At 33.4% G+C, this 17,519-nt stretch overlaps 2 protein-coding genes across 3 annotated transcripts; one reads left to right on the top strand and one right to left on the bottom strand.

The window, feature by feature from the left end:
- The first annotated feature begins 502 nt into the window (after positions 1-502).
- On the top strand, positions 503-10,562 carry Ctr1B (Copper transporter 1B). Of its 2 annotated transcripts, none has more exons than XM_017625696.1 (2): positions 503-860; positions 9,788-10,562. In XM_017625696.1, the coding sequence occupies exons 1-2, from the start codon at positions 792-794 to the stop codon at positions 10,247-10,249; spliced, it is 531 nt and encodes a 176-aa protein (XP_017481185.1). In that variant the 5' UTR covers positions 503-791; the 3' UTR covers positions 10,250-10,562. The 2 variants fall into 2 exon arrangements, with proteins under 2 accessions (XP_017481185.1, XP_017481183.1); XM_017625694.1 differs by lacking the exon at positions 9,788-10,562 and adding an exon at positions 6,187-6,828.
- A 5,102-nt stretch (positions 10,563-15,664) lies between these two features.
- Poxm (paired box pox-meso) lies at positions 15,665-17,499 on the bottom strand. The gene has a single exon (XM_017625697.1). It carries the CDS (start codon positions 17,410-17,412, stop codon positions 16,408-16,410), a length of 1,005 nt encoding a protein of 334 aa, XP_017481186.1. The 5' UTR covers positions 17,413-17,499; the 3' UTR covers positions 15,665-16,407.
- Positions 17,500-17,519: the final 20 nt, after the last annotated feature.

Consider the following 17,519-nt stretch of genomic DNA (forward strand, 5'->3'; position numbering starts at 1 on the left):
CGAAGAAAATGTGAAAATTTTCTGATGGAAGTCTTAAGAAAAAGATAAATGCAGAAATGGATTACTCATACCAAATCACCCCTTACATCATATTTTTATACTTAATTTAAGCACTTTTTTCCAACACTACAGCCAAAATTCTAAGAAACCTATTTTCGCAGCTGGTTTCTTCTTCAAATTTGCTTAGAATTACACGTAGAATCCTTCTGTGACATTCGCGCATAGGCAAAAAAAAAATCCAACACAAATTGATCCGCCCTAATGTACATATGCATGTACATACATATGTTTGTAAGTAGTATGTCAAAACAATACGAAAAACTCAACACCCTATTATTGTCTCATGTTGCTCTTTGTTTTTCATGCCATTATTGTACTGCGCTTTGCCACCCAACCAGCCCAGTGTGCAGCAATGGTTTTGTTGCTATTATCTCTTATCTATAGGCGTTAGCAATTGTTCTCGTTGTTACTCGCTTGGAAATGTTTTTCTTTAAAAATGCCCTAACCAGCCACACTGGAAACCAGTGCTAGTCTCACTATTGCTCAGCGTGTATCGAGTAAGCTCGCGACAATCTGTTTGCTCAGTGAACGATCTACAACGATCAGTGGTCACAACAGTGTCTACGAATGAAACGACGCTTTGCACAGACAATATCATCAACAGCTTTTTCTGCGTGCTATCTCTCTGCAAAAATCTAACCACAGCAGATTTGTTTTGGTTTTTTTTTTTATAAATAATAACTACATATATATAATAAGTTATACGTTTTACTAAACTCTTTTTTATCAAAATGGATATGGGACATACGCATGGTAATGATACATCGGCAGACGTAGCTTCTTGCCCTATGATAATGGTGGTAAGTTAATTAAATAAAAATGTACATAAGTATTTGTGTATTGTACACATTAAAGCGGGCATATTACTATGTATGTACATTAGACGGTATCACTCGCTATACAAAAAAAAAATAAAATCGGTACTGTTTTTCCATTGGAATTATAAAATCTATTGCATTTTAAGACGTCCACCAAAATATATTGGAAAAATATTAAGATTTAAGCAAGCTGGACCGATTTGAAAATAACTTCTAAAATGTAGTTTTTTATGAATAAAAATAGTTTCTTAAAGATGTTTTTTTTTAGAAAATTCCTTCAAATGACCAAACCGATTAAGCTTAAAAAATTTACATAAAAATATTAAAAAAAAAATAAAAAAAAATTGGAACGGAATCGTAATAATAAGATTTTGGATGCTGTTTTTAAGAAATTATTTTTATTCATAAAAAACTCCATTTTTAGAAGTATTTTCAAATCGGTCCGGCTCACGTAAATCTTAATATTTTTCCGAAATATTTTGGTGGACGTCTTAAAAAATAATAAATTTTGTAATCACTGCGGAAAACCGCCACTTTTTTTGGTGATGCAGTCTAATGTGCATACATATGTGTGCACATATATGACGTAGTAGCTAACTTTATGTTAGAATAGGCAAAGCTGAGCTTTTAGTTAGCTGAGAGTACGTGTGTTTATTAAACACTGGAATTATCTCTTGCTTTTTGGCTTGGCATATCAAAATCACTGCTTGCCTGCGGGCTATCGGTCATTCGTTGGACTTTCATATATGTATGTACGTATTTCTGGAAAGAAATAAGTTTGGAAATACATACATACATACATACTTTTTAAGCTTTCAACAGGTTTAATAAAATCTTTGTCATAATTGACGAACTATGCAATTTTCGAAATGCAATTGTTTGGCATGAATGCTACATATCGTCACCTGAAGTGTAAAAAGCCGTAACTAGCAATCAATTTAAAATTCACTTTTTGACTGATTATGACTTATTTCATCAAATTACAACTCCGCACGTCGTTTTATGCAAACAAAAAAAATTATTCGTTACGACTTGTTTCCACTTCACTGACGATGCTTGTTACAACATTTTGCATTTTGTGTGACGATATACCCACAAAATGAAATCGAGGCTCATGTTTTCGAGTTAACAATATTCTTATATCAGTGTTGTGCAGAACAAAGGCAACGATTGGCCACACAATTTTGATTGTCACTTAAAAAATAGAAGTGCAAACTTATTTACAAATTTGCATTCACAAGCATTGTGTATAATTTGTAATTTTTGTTTTTCGGTCTGTACTCCGATCGGAATAGATTTACGCCGGTTTTGGAAATTTGTTTAAATCCACTCGTCTATTCCGCGTGTCTTAAAACCTTCGTGCCAATTCACGAAAGAAATTTTAGTGAAAAATTAATTTAATTTTCAGAATTTTATATAGAAATTAACAGAAAATAAAAAATAATTAAAAAATTAAAAAATAAATTGCTGGTAAAATCGACTATAAAAATTAGAAATAATAAATAATATTTAGCTTTTACTTTTTCGATTAAAAATAATGATTATTTTATGATTTTTATTTTTACGCTCAAAGATAATAATTCATATTCAATTTTATTTTTTCGCTTAAAATAATGATTATTCAACAAACTCAAAAGCTACACTAGCGTGATTTCCGACATATTCTTTTCTCAAATAATAAAATGAATAAGTTCCAAAATTTTTAGGTCATAATTTGAAACAATAAAAAAAAAAACTCAATTAGAATTATATGGGCAATTCTCACAAACTTGGAATTTTTTTGTGAATTTTTTATTTTTTTAACCGTGAGCGTATACGATCCTTTATCTGCTAGAATACAACATCCAACGTGGTGCAACGTTTTAAAGCAATGCACCATACGTTTTTAACGTTTCTAAGCGTTTTTCTTTTTTGGAAATTGATAGTGGGCGTAATTTTAGTCCGATTTCGAAAATGTTCAACATATAGCTTTCTTATGCCAAGGTCAATGATTGTACTGAGTTTGTTACAAATTGATAAATCGGTTAACGAGATACACATACAGTGAAACAAATAAAAAATGGGACGCAGCATTTTAGTAAGTTTTGGCTATTTTTCTTTAGTTTATTTAATGTTTATTAATTTTTTATGAAAGTATCGGTGAGTACTTAACAAACACGATTTCAGACTTTATGCAAAAAATATGAAAAATCTGCAAAGTTTGACCAAAATTTCCAACTTCTTGACCAGCACCTTTAGACAAAATTGTGGTATTGAGTTTTGTAGCAAGTGGGTCCCGAATTAACCAAGATTAATATTTTTCAATGATATTCAGGCAGCGCCGAGATTTGTAGTCGAAAAGAAAATTTTGTTGCAAAATTCCAAATAGTTTTTTTTTTTTTTTTAATCAACAATTGAAAATTTTGTTATGTTGTATTGTGTTATAGATTTTTTTTCTTTGAAAGTAAGTGTCCAAATGAAAAAATTTTATGGTTGCAGATTTAAAAAACATTAAACTATACAATGAAATTATTTGCGTTACAAATATAATATTTTTTTTTGCTTTTCAAGAATTTTTTTATGAAAACTTTAACTTTAATAAATTTTTGCACAACAACTTATGTAATAAACATTTCTGCATTTATCTATGAAAAAAAGGTGCATTTCGATATAGTTTGGTCGAGAATGTATTTTTATTTGCCAGGGTGGGCGCCCGACTTCCGCGGGCCTGCGAAAAAAGTGTTCAGTGATCCTTATGTAACGAAAGCTCTTGTTTTGCAACTTTAGTTAGGAAATTATTAGAATACGGATCTATTGTTTGGAATCCCTGCTACCAAATTTATTCAGAAAGGATTGAATCAATTCAAAAATAATTCTTACTTAATTTTAACTGGGATTCAGAATAGAATCTCCCACTTTACTCTTGTCGTAAAATTAATGACTGAGATGGTTAATAGCTCGTTCCATTTGGCTGAAGATTGAGTAGTTTTAGATTCCTAAACTTAACTAACACCTGCTTGCACGACAAGACACAAAACAAAAATCATACGTTATGTTGACTACGTCTCACCTGTTGGTTGGGCAGAAGGAGGGTAAAATCGTTGGGATTAAATCTGGATAAACTATTTTCATCGAAAAATGCTGTGGTTCTTCTCTCAGTGTGAAAACGAGTTTTTTACCTGCTGAATTATAGATTTTACCGGCAGTATTTCACTTTCAAAGCAGGATGACAGCTTCTCTGAAGGACATCGATATACGCGTCCGGATTAATAATTCCCGAAATAACATCTAAACATGTTTTGCCACACCAAGATTAATCACCACAATGTAGCCTTTCCTCCTGCACACTGTTGATTCGGCCAAATATACAATCCCATTGGGATTTTTTTCAAAGCGTGTCACATGCTTTAATTTGGAAGTTTCAAAAAGGATCTTTCATCGGAAAATATATATATATAAATTTTTTATCTTTTGCAGTACAATTTGTGCGCTGTTTACACCACTCTAGCCTTGCCCCGAAAATATTAAACATATTTCTTCTTCTTGTTTGGCACTGTGCCCGCCTAACTGCCATCCCTAAATTGGCGCGTTAAGCGCCAAGCAACTGTCAAAAATCCGCATGCCCATACAGTTTGTATGAATAACGTGGCGCCGAGCAAACGGAAACGCCGAGCAAACGGAATTTTCATTTATGACAGGGCATTACGTGTTGAAGTTGGATGCAAACGACGGAAAGAAAGGGAAAGGACAAAAAAGTGAAAGTGGGAAAACGCGCCCAGACACTCGATGTCAATGGAAAACGCAACGCTTAGCACTCCAATTTAGGGACGGCAATAAGCACTTTTCGCCGAGTTTAATAAATCGTTGCGCTTCTCTTTTGTGTCACCTAACGCCAATTAGAAATTGACTAGTACTTGGACTTCACCCATGGCACAATAAACAGGTGAAGTAATAAAACCACTTTCACGCGTTATTTTTTGACATTTGGTAATTTTATACAAAACTTGTAAAGAGAAAATTTGGAATAAGAAAGTGTCACCTGGCATAAAATCAGCATTTTTTAAAAACATAATCATGTTCCAAATCAATTTAGGTTTAATTATGTACTTCTAATGGCGAAACTTTTCACAATTCGAATTTGAAACTGCACGAGCTCAAGAGTCCTTGACTTTCATTTCTGACATGACCACGGCAAAAATTTCGAAATTTAAGTTTTGCAGGCAAAAATTTTCTTTTTGACCTATTGTGCCTTGCTGTGAGTTTGCTTGTTTGAGTTTTATTCAGATGCACTGATAGTTCCAGTCCAATTATTCACAGCCTTTAGGTGAATGCCGTATATACAGTGACGGTAAAAAGTGAATGGATGGTGTTTTGTTTTTAATATTTCAATGTTTTACAGGTTTAAATTTTTTGTTTTTTTTATATAAAAATATGGTCCATACTTTAACAAAAACCATTCAATTCAAACTTTCAAACTGTTAACAGAATTTGGAATAATCCCACAACTTTTTATATAAATTTTGAGCTTTTTAATCACAATTTTTACAAAAGTTTTGGGTATGCAGTTACAAGACTAATAAAATTTCGGCAAAACAAGCGCAAGTTTCGAGAAGTTAAGAAATCGCATCGATTTTTAATATTTTATTTTGTTTTTACGGCGTTTTGCACTTTTTTCTATACAAACATGAATTTCTTGTGGAAGAATATGCGCTAGACCGTTTGCAAAATAAATTTAAAAAAATCAAACCCAGTTTCCCTAAATTGCCCTATATATGTATGTATGTAAAAAAAATATCAAAAAGCCCTCAATACAAAAAAAAAACATTTTTAAACACAATGCGATTTTTTAGCTGTTTAAGCTTGCACTTATTTTACTAAAATTTCATAGGGCTTATAACTGCATACCCAAAAATGTTATAAAATTTATTTTTAAATATGTCAAAATTTTTATGAAAATTTGTTGAATTTTTCTAAATTCTGTATAAATGAAAAAAAAAATATTTTTTGTTAAAGCATCAACCCAAGGTTGCATCACCCATACTTGTATAAAAAAATAACAAAAAATTCATTGTGAATATTAAGAACAAAACACCTATCATCCACTTTTGATCACCACTGTATAAGAGAATATAAGCACATACGCATGTATGTACATAGCTACAATCTGACTGAACTGAAAATGAATTTGTTCTACAAGTCCATAAGTGATCTTCCTTCAGCACCTTTTTTGCAGCTTAATTGATAGTTACAGTGTTTATTTGCTCAATAATTTTCATAGCACCATTCATAACACTAATCTTCAAAATATTTTCTTATCTAAAATCCATAGTTCCATGGCGGACATTGTGAGCGCATTCTTTGGAGGAATTGGGTTGCCAGTACCTATGTAGAATTCGCACTATCTTGCTTAGCATTCGTTGTAATGGGTATTCTCTATGAAACATTGAAATTTTTGCGTCAACAACTGAACAAGCGGGCTGTCCGAAAAGAAGCCGAAGGCGCAACTTTGGACTTGCAGTTAAATCACAGCGCTGATAATTCATCAGGGCCGATGAAGTATAGTTCTAGAATAGCTTTAGCCGAAATACGAGTAACATCGAAAACGTATTGGCGATTTCTTGTAACATCGACGCACATCATAACATCGCTTTTATTTCTTATACAAGTCGCTCTCTCTTATGTGTTAATGTTAGTTTTCATGAATTATAACTATTGGTTATGTTTGTCAGTCGTTTTAGGATTAGGTTTGGGATATTTCTTTTTTGGTTGGAGCCAACATGATGCTTATGATAATGATTGTTGTCATTAGAAAATATGTATTTCAAAATAATCTGTAACAAAATATACTCTACACAACAATAAATAACTGCAAATTACTAACAATAATTTTTAGAAAAATGTATGTATGTAGGTGAATTGGCGATTTTTTACGTTTTATGTCCATATGTATTAGGCATGTACTCGTATTTAAATTTACAAATATTTAGTATAAAAAAGTGTCTCTACTCTAAATTTTACATTAAAAAAGTAATAATAAATAATTTTGATCTTCAACTAAACAAGTAATTTTATTTTTCAATACGATTAAGTGCCTACATATATGTTATACATACATACAAATATACATGAAGCTCATAATTGCACTGCAAATACTGTTGTCGATAACTTTACATAAGTACATACATATGTACATAAGCTTTCAGATATGTATGGTATATATATTTGTACGTTTATTTATAATCTGCCATAGAAATTGCGACAATCTTACAAAGTGATTAATTCTCTGCGACTTACGAGGCTCCATCTCATGGCTTTAAGCCAGCAGTGTCATTGTATTCACTGTACATAAAATGACTATTGCAAAAGGCATAATGATTGTAAAAGCAAAATGAAGCAATCATTTAAAGAAATTATTCATTGCAGGGATGCCCATTCCATATCTCATTTGAGTTCACCTGCTGAGTATAAATTTATATGTATGTATATCCAGCCATGCTCTAAAAATCGTACATGTAGTATATACGCTGGCCGGGAAACAAATAGGAACACGACATTTTGAAAAGCTTTATTATTTTTTATAAACATATAGCTCACTATTTAACAAAAAGCATGTATGCCAAAATTTCAAACTTTGTGCAAGATTCATAAAAGTGTTCGACGAATTTCAACAAATGTTCATAAAAATTTCAAACTTTATATTGAGAATTAAAAGAAAAATCCTCCATATAAAAAAAAATTTGAGCATATCTTGTATGGAAGAAAATGTGTAGCACCGTGAGTAAAAAAAAAATCCCAAAATTAACGGTAAGGCCTGCCTACCTCTTTAAAACTTGCACTTTATTGTACTAAAATTTAATGGGATACAAAAGTGCGTGCCAACATTTTTTCTTAAAATTGTGATTAAAAAGTTTGAAATGTTGATGAAACTTTGTGGAATTTTCAAAATTTTTGTTCGAAATTCAATCCTCATTTAAAAATTAGGTGTACCGTTAATTCCTTCATAATCCAATTATCCGATCTAAACAAAGTTAGTGGGTGACCACCCTTAAGGTACCACCTTTCCGACGAAAAAGGGATTAACATCAGGATTGTACACTTACACAAATTTTAAAATTTTTACACTTAGGGCCAAATTCACAGTGCGATTCTGAGTTAACTACGAACTGTGAATTTGGCCCTTACACTGTAAGTAACTGTAAATATTGTAAACAATTATAATATATTGTAAGTACAGTTACAGTAAGTAATTACAATTATTTACAACAATTTACAAGTAAAGAATTAGTGTAAATAATGTAAATATTTTATAGGCACCACCCTGGCTGAAACACGTGGGTTTTCGCACCGAGACAATATTTACCAATATTTACATTGTTTACAATTCTTTACAAATGAACATTATTTACACCAAAAATATCACCCTGTAAATAATTACATTATTTACAAGTAAAAAATTGTAAATACGATCCTTCATAAAAAACGTATTTTTTGAAGTTAATTCTTGCATGGGTACAAACCAGCATACTCCAATTTTTTTTTTTAATATTAACATATGCACTGCAGGTCAATAGATAGCACATTCCTTTGTTGACATGTTTTTTTTTTTTTAATTTTCATCAAATTTTAAAAACGGATTCACACGTAGAATATACTACATTTTTATAAAAAAATAATGAATATTAAACAAAAAAAGGAAAAGTGTTTATATTGAGGATTAAAAGGGTGTACTATTCAAATGACTAGGAGTGTATGTATACACTACGTGTCAACAACAACACTGCATACTCAAAACCTTTCTAAGAAATCGGAATAAAAAGCTCGAAAATTGTATCAAAGTAAACTAAATTTTTATAAAAAATAACTAAAATTAAATAATATAAAGATAAAATGATAAAAATTGTCTTATAATTATGACACGGGGTGTATATCCATGCAAAGATAATTGTGTTTTTATGTTTTAATTTTGTAACATCGTTTTCACCTTATCTTATAGATATGCGAAAATCAGCGTTGCCTATTTCAAAGTTAAAGTTATCTTCAGCAAGTTAGGCATGGGTAACACTGCGATGCGCGGCGCCATTGCGTTAACACCGTAGTCGGAGTTGCCGCGCCGACACCAATATAAGAAAAGCGATAGCGCCATTAACACCAAGAAATACATGAGACTCACCCACACACACACCCCTATTGCGAGTGTCGACTAGTAGTAGATAAACAACTATTATTCGATTATCGATTATCCATCGTATTTGCAATGTCGTTTTCTCGTTCAATAAGTGAGTGTAAATAAGTTTAAGTCGAACATCCTTCTACAAACAAATAGTTGTTGAAGGATGAGCGACTAAAAACTGTTTGCAGTCGCTTATTGAACGGGACATCGACATTCACAATACCATGGAAAAGCAATAATCGAATAATAGTCGTTTATCTACTACTAGTCGACATCCGCAATAGGGGTGACAATTCGCTATAATTCTTTGACAAATGACATGTACTTTGTTTTTGCCTTTGAGTGGTGAGAACGCCAGAAATTGATGTATCTTGGCAATTAAAATCTTTTACTCAAGAATGATGACAATATCGTGGCATTTACTACAATGCTAGCTATTAAATTCGGTGGGCGGTACAAGCGTTGTTCAGCACCGAAAATTAAAGAAATAATAGATTCCACTGTATTGTGTATGACATTTAGGGGATTCTCTTAAGCTCGTAAAGTCTTAAACCGCGTAAAAATCGTAAGTTTACGAGGATTTTATGGGAACGCCCCCTTTGTGAAAGTAGACTATGCTAAATTTTTATAAAAGATTCTCACTCTTTTGTCTTCAATTATTGAATTAAAACTTTAAGCATAGATACCAATGAATGTACGCATATTATATATGTATATATATATATATTTACTAACTAGTTCTGTAACTTTTTGTTTTCAGTTTCATGGTGGACATTGTGAACGAATTTTATGGCGTAATTGGGTCGCCAGTACTGTTGTGGAGTTTGCCTTCTCTTGTGTTGCTTGGTTTTTTATCGCTTTCATTTATGAAGCATTGAAGTGTACACGCCAGCAATTACACAAACGCTCAGTGCAAAAGGCAGCAGAACGTATGGCCGAAGAGGAAGCGAAGCGGGCTACCCATCCAGCCGGTTGTCCACATGCACCAGCTCCTTTGCCAGAAATCAGAAGCAAAACTTACAGAGACCGTCTTTTTTCAATAGATCACATAATACAAACGCTTTTAAATGTAATACAGGTCATCATATCCTATCTTCTGATGTTGGTCTTCATGAATTTTAATTATTGGCTGAGCCTGTCTGTAATACTGGGTTTAGGTTTTGGCTACTTCTGTTTCGGTTGGATTAGAGAGCAAAATACTAGTACTGAATGCTGCACTTAAGACTGGAGGGTATAACTACTATGTACGAAAACTAACTGAGCTCGAGTGGTTGTTACATTTTAAACAAATATTGTTATGTCGAACTTTTAATGTATTTTATCTAATTTTATATCTGTTCGGAAAGATATAAGTTTTGTGGTAAATTTATATTAGAAAAATAAATTTGTTGTATAGTTTATTATATATGTATATACTGTTTGTATGTAATCCAAAAATGCATGTGAAAAAGTAATGTCGGAAATTTTTATGCCCTCACCTCCTAGGATTATTCTGTACCGAAAAAGATATAACCCAATTTTTTTTTATTTTGAAATCGAAAAATATTTAGAGGTCGCTCATAGCGCTCAAAATTATGTATTTTATATGGGGAAAAAACACTTTTCGTAGAAATGGTATAGCATTCTTGACAATCAATATTTTTCGACCGGAAAAACTTCGTTTCTCTTTATTAGGCTCCCAATAATTGGGAATTCACAATTGGATGTTGTTATTGTAAGTCTCCTGAAGAGAGTCAGAGTTCTCCGATCGAAAAATATTGATATTCAAGAATTCTATACCATTTCTACGAAAATTTGTTTTTCCCATATAAAATACATCGTAAACTTTGAGGGCTCTGAGCGACCCGTAAATATGTTTTGATTTCAAAATAAAAAATAGTGGCATATTTTTTCAATATAGAATAATCCTAGGGGATGAGAGCATTAAAATTCCAACTTTTTTTTATTTTGGACCACCCTAATGTGTACACATGCTGGTACATTTCAACTATAAACTTGTATATTGCACATTATAATTAAAGCAACAGACGTTATTATCTAAAAAAAAATGTATATTTTTTTAATGTTATAAATTTCGATGTTATATACTAGTTTTAGAAAATACAAGACTGTAATGAATTACAAAAATATAAACTCAAAATATCGGAGTGCCAAAAAAGCAATGCGTTTAATCTCAAAAATCTGTAATAGAGATGTACGCCGTTAAGTTTGAAACACATTGGAAGCGACGGGCTACGGACCACAGCTGTCATATTATTTTAACATGTACTCTTATGTGAATAACTATTTTGGCGACGACACGGCAACACCGCGACTAGCCAAAAATGTAGCTGTGGCCAGATTAAATCTAGTTTTATTTTACCAGCGACAGATAAGATTCTTCCTCTTCTTTAATGTCAAACTAAAACAAATGCCACGTTCAAAAAAGATTTTGTAGATAAAACCTTATTTTCATCTCGCGTGGTGATGGTGTTTTCGATGCGTTTAGAGCTTTGATGCGTTTGTCATTTCACGAAATCATTTCACAAAACGTAGTTAAAAATGCCTGCATAATTATCATTTCATGTATTCAATTCGTATATGTAAGGCCAATTTCAGACACTAACATTTTTATTATTTAAATGCCATTTAACTTTAAAAGTTTATTTAAATATGCCAGTCAAGTGGCAACACTGTTTCTTGTTCCATGAAATTGTTGTTGCATTTGTTCGTTTGTTTACATTTTGTGCTGAACAGCTGATTGTTGTTTGGTACAAACACAGGGTTGCATATCTAATATTTAAATATACTATTAAGCGCAGTTTATGCATACATATATATGTATGATCTGAAAATGAATTCTTGAAATTATTTAACAATATACAAAAACGTGGTTTTGGTCGAAAATGGATGCACACTTATCTTAGAAAATGCATTGTCTTCAGTTTTGTATAAAGAACAAGATTCCACAGCGAAATTTTATTTAAATTAAAGTTTAAAATAGATATACGACAACAAGGAAGGAAGAATAAGCGAATTTGTATACCCGGCGCTGCTATCAAATATCGTAGTTTCAACGTGCTCTAAACTACCTTTGCATGATAAGTAGAGGTGTTTTTTTCTCGATTTCAAACGGCTTCGATAATATGTTGAGTTAGACTTAATTGAACCAAGTTTGATAGAAATCGATAAAGTGGTTACCGAGCTACAGCATTGTTGCCATAAAGTGGGCGGTGTCTTCACGAATTCCTAAAGTCTATAGCAGTCTTATTTATTGTTAAAATATTGTTATAACTATTAACTAGGAGTTAATTAGCGTCCTCAGTAGTTCTGCAATTTATCGTTATACGGGAAGCGGGTATAATTTTAATCCGATTTGAATAATTTTCAACGAATTGCATTTCCGTACCAAGGTTATTAAGTCCACCGAGTTTCGTAGAAATTGATAAATCGGCCATAGGGAGGCCACGCCCATTATCCAAAAATGTATAATAATCCAATTTTACTGCTAATTTGTTATTGCAATCATCGATTTTAGGTGAACTAGCTTCAGTAGTTACTGATTTATCACAATTTTTGTGTTGCTGTAAATTACCGTTATATGATAGGAGGGCATGGTTATTGCTCGTTTTCAAAGATTTTCAACAGATTTCTTAGGTAGACCCTAGGCAAAGCCCGTACCGAGTTTGCTAAGGATTGGTGAAGCGGCTACTAAGATACAACATTTCATCAAAAGTGGGCGGGGTCGAGCCCATTTTGCCAAGAATTTCACATTAGTATTACATAGTTTTTACCAAAATTCTACCTCACATGCTAATTTTCAACAATTTCGATACAATTTCAGTAAGAAATATCGTTGCTACTGCATTTTTCGAAAATGTCGTTATATGAGAAGTGGGCGTATTACAGTACGATTTCGCCCACTTTCAATATCATCCTACCTTGCATAAAGGGCAACCTACATACCAAATTTCGTTGAGAAATCTCAATTTTTGCTCGAATTATCGTGTACACGGACGAACGGACGGACAGACAGACATTGTTTAATCGACTTCTCTATTCATTCTGAGCATTTATGTATGTATACATTTGTCTATATCTATCTCGATCCGTTTTGGCTGTTACAAACAACCGTTATGTGCACAAAGTTATAGCACAAGTGCGCTCAGGTACATATAAAATGAAAAAAACCCTTGTGCTCATATACCCGTAGTTGCATATTAAACGTATACGCCCCGTAGCACCATACGCTTCCCGTACTGCAGGATTTAATCAGAATTTCGTCCGAGGTCGTTCTGTGCACATACACAAGTCTAGAATATCAACAATTTAGCGTTGCAAAAACCAAAATTTGGCTCGATAGAACTTTTTGTGCTGATTTCAACCCTACCAAAATATAGGTACATATGCACATATATGTATGTGTATTCATACATACATATGTAAAAACTAATTAAGCTCCAACTCCAATTTAAGTGTCGAACAAAACGTTACATCTATTCATAGTCGCATTTATGGCAAATGCAAACTACTTTTAACTTAGCTTTACGATGCAACTAAGTTGGCTGTTTTAAATATGTATGTATGTAAAAAAATTTCAGATAATAAACAACAGATTCACATTACGGGCATACATTTATTTATTTATTACCCCGATTTTATCAACTCGCTTTCCTTTTATTAGTTATTTGATTGTTTTGCTCTATTTATTATTTTTAAAACTTTTTGAAAGCTGACTATTTTTAGTCTTCGAATTTATATATCTATAGTACAGATCTCATTATAAATACATACATATGTATATTTCATATGTAATTTTCATAGAGAATATTCACTTTGTCCCCTGGCACCGTAGTAGTTTGAAAATTTCTTGGTGAAGTGTTGTCAGAAATTATTTTCAAATACTAATACTTATTGTCTTCGTAACAATAATAATAATAAGATTCACAAAAAAAGGCTAGCCTTGTCTCAGAAAAAATTAAAATTTGAAAATTTGTTGAGTAGCATATCGATTTGCAACAACCATTCCTGAGGAAAGCCTNTAAGATTCACAAAAAAAGGCTAGCCTTGTCTCAGAAAAAATTAAAATTTGAAAATTTGTTGAGTAGCATATCGATTTGCAACAACCATTCCTGAGGAAAGCCTCTGATTTATAAACATGCTTTTACAACGGTTAAGACAATTGCTTTACAAAGTTTATCCATCAGTTCAATCGCTTATCCTTGATATCCCTTTAGATATTTAAGCAAAATTTTGACAGCGTCTAAGTAGTTTAAAGAACTACCGAAGCTATGTTATTGGTAAAATTCTGTCCATACCAGTAAACAACGGTAATTTTGAAAGGGTGATGGGGAGAGAAGAATTGGGTTTCGCACTTTGTGAAATGAAGAAGTGGAATAAACCTTCAATTTATACCCACTATTTTATTGGATTTTGATAATATAGTAGATTACGCTCCCCAACCGAAAAGATCTCTGGCTTTTATATTATTCCAATTAGGCAAGTCTGGTCGTGAACGAGTGGTCGATCTTTTTTAATGTTTAGGTTTGCATTATCAATACTGGACGCTCAATTCGATATTTTTGCATGGTCTTCCAAATCAGTCAATGAATTTTAGAAAAATAATTGATAAATTGAAACCAAAGCAAAGTCTGAGAGTCACATTAAAGTCTATGATTCAAATGTAAACATCGACTAAGGTCTATTCTACAGCTAGTAGAGCTAAAGGCTTGTGGAGAAATAAAAAATAAAAAGTTACTTTACAAAAGTCACAGATTTAGATTTTAAAAGTTATTTATTGTAATGCAAGGTAAGTAACGTTTTTAAATAGTAAATCCAAAATTGTTCACCAAATATATAAAAATAGTTGCAGACTGAAATTATAATTGGGAGTTACTATTTATATGTATGTACAATTTATTGGCTTTTTAAGCTTTTTAGGTGCCTATTTTTAAATGGCATACGTTTATTACAGAATTTTCAGTATGTATGCAGTTAATAGTCAAGTAATGTTTATTTATAATTATATTTATATTTAACATTTTACATTTAAAAATAAAATATCAATAAAAATAAAAATTAAATTTGCAATTAAATCTATATCCATATGAGTATATTTGTAGACTACATATAACGTAATGCTATATACAGATGGTATGTACATAAATCATTTGTGTCTGTTGTCTTAGACGCAAATTGTTGGGCGGCCCAACAGTTGCCAGCAGTTTCGTAGCAGTTGAGCTAAACAGCTACGTCTTATGAATGCGCCCATTATGTATTTATATAGACTATACATTTATTTGTTTATATATATGTACATAAGTACATGTGTGTATGTTGGTATATATTTCATTCTGAACGTGGTAAATCAGTTTGGATTTGGAAACTTTTCTAAACTTTAAAAGCTTAAATAAATGTTTAAAGAACTTGAAACGTCAACCAACTATTTTTTAGCACTAGCTGAACGAACTAGATCTTATCTGTCAAATTTAGAACTAATTCGGAACTATCGAAAAAGGCTTGCAGCGGGGCCTTATTTACTTTACATAGATATGTATTCGGCGGGGATTTTTTCANTCTGTCAAATTTAGAACTAATTCGGAACTATCGAAAAAGGCTTGCAGCGGGGCCTTATTTACTTTACATAGATATGTATTCGGCGGGGTTTTTTCATTTAAATGCACTTTCATTCAAAACAAAAGTTTGTGTTAACATTTTAACAACTTGGGACCGTCTGTAATCAAACCAATAACAGCGAACACCTCTGCAAAGTCAGAAAAAAAAAGATTTATCGCCAACCAGTACTGGGTCTAAATTAACTAGAAGCGCACCAGTTCAGAATTAGAGATTTTCTCACAGGGTACGTACATCTATGTATGTGTGTTTGTAAATAGTGGGAACAGAAGAATTGTAATTTATGACCGCTGAAAACAACATATTTTTAGGCGCATAAATTCGATTTTTAGGCAATCCCAGAGAGAGTTTTTCTAGTCGCTAGTTTTAACTATTCTAATTGTTTTGCGAAACAAGAAGTAGCTGGCAATAAAATAAATACTTATTTAAACAAATTTCATATTTTTTTTCTTTAATAAATTGGCAATAATATTTTGAATGACAAATCAACAATATACTTGCATACGTACAATTATTACACATATATATTCAGATATTCTAAAATTGCATAGCATTGAATCTGCATATAAATATAGGCGCATATATACACACACATTACCAATTTTACTTATGAACTAAAGTGAAATTCACTAATGAGTTTTTCTTTACTCTTCTTCTAATAAGTATGTATGTATCTACCAACAACGACTACTTTAGCTTTGTTTCAGCTGCATCTTTTACGATATCCCCGTTCTCCCTCCTAAACTAATTCTCCTCCTAATGCAAATCTCATAATCCAGTCGCCCCAGCCGCCATCATGCCACCATGATGATGATGATGATGCATGCCGGTATTTTGGAAATACATATAGTAATTGTAGGGCTGTTGTGACGCCGCCGCTGCTGCCACTGCAACCTGTGTCGCTGTCGCCGCATTATTCGCCATGCCATCGCAATCATCGTTGCCTAGCAATTGTTGAGCTCCCGCGCCCATCATGCCGCCCATAGGTGATGGTGTCATTGGCAGTGCGGCCGGTAGTGTGCCCATTGTGTTGCCCACCTGACAGCTGGCGCGTAACGCCGCCGCCTGATGGTGCGCCAAAATGTCGCTAACCGAGTGCGATGAGGGCCAACAATGTGCCGCAGCTGCCGCGGCCGCTGCTGTACGCAACTGATGTGTGGTTTGTGTGGATTGCGGCGGTGAGGGACTGCCACAAGATACGGCCGTTTTCATGCTATACGCAGTATATGGCTGGTAAATGGAATTGTAGAGGTGTGGATGTGCGTGTACAGCAGCCGCAGCGGCGGCATGTTGATGATGCGCTGCTGTAGCTACCGCTGAGACGCTAGCATTATGTGCTGACGTATGATGATGTCCATGTGAATGTGTATGAGTGTGCGTATGGTGATGGGGTGAAGAAGTTGTGCTGTTTGCTGCCACCACGGCTACGGCGCTATGATGGTGATGTCCAATGGAGCCGAGTTTGTTACGCAATATTCGCGAAATCGAACTGACGCTGGGCACATTAGTCTTATCACAGATTCCTTCGGTAAGTAGACGGTCGCGGATCTCCCAAGCGAAAATACCGGGATCTCGCTGCTTGAGTTCGCGTATATAGTTCACCACTTTTGGGGTGGTGACGCGCGGCTTTGATCCGCCTATAGCGCCGGGTAGGATGGAGCCCGTTTCATGATAGCGTGCCAATATTTTCGAGACGCATCCGTGGCTAACTCGCAATTGACGGGAAATGTCGCAGGGTCGAATGCCGAGGCGCGCCAACTCAACAATACGCATGCGCGTCGCATTCGGTAGTGGGCGACCGTTCACAAACACTCCGCCAAGCTGATTCACTTCGCCATACTGTGGGCACTGATTTTCTGCAAATGGAAAAGTGAAACAAA

The sequence above is a fragment of the Rhagoletis zephyria genome, unplaced genomic scaffold, assembly GCF_001687245.7.
Source record: "Rhagoletis zephyria isolate East Lansing unplaced genomic scaffold, Rhagoletis_zephyria_1.1 Rzeph_scaffold_04177, whole genome shotgun sequence".
In the NCBI taxonomy this organism is placed as follows: Eukaryota; Metazoa; Arthropoda; class Insecta; order Diptera; family Tephritidae; genus Rhagoletis; species Rhagoletis zephyria.

What these genes read in the sequence shown, in the direction of transcription:
- Ctr1B (XM_017625694.1), top strand. Translation starts at nt 792, where the DNA reads ATGGATATGGGACATACGCATGGTAATGATACATCGGCAGACGTAGCT. An exon ending in CTTGCCCTATGATAATGGTG is followed by an intron (nt 861 to 6,186) that starts GTAAGTTAATTA and finishes TAAAATCCATAG; the next exon opens with TTCCATGGCGGACATTGTGA.
- Poxm (XM_017625697.1), bottom strand. Translation starts at nt 17,412, where the DNA reads ATGCGTATTGTTGAGTTGGCGCGCCTCGGCATTCGACCCTGCGACATT.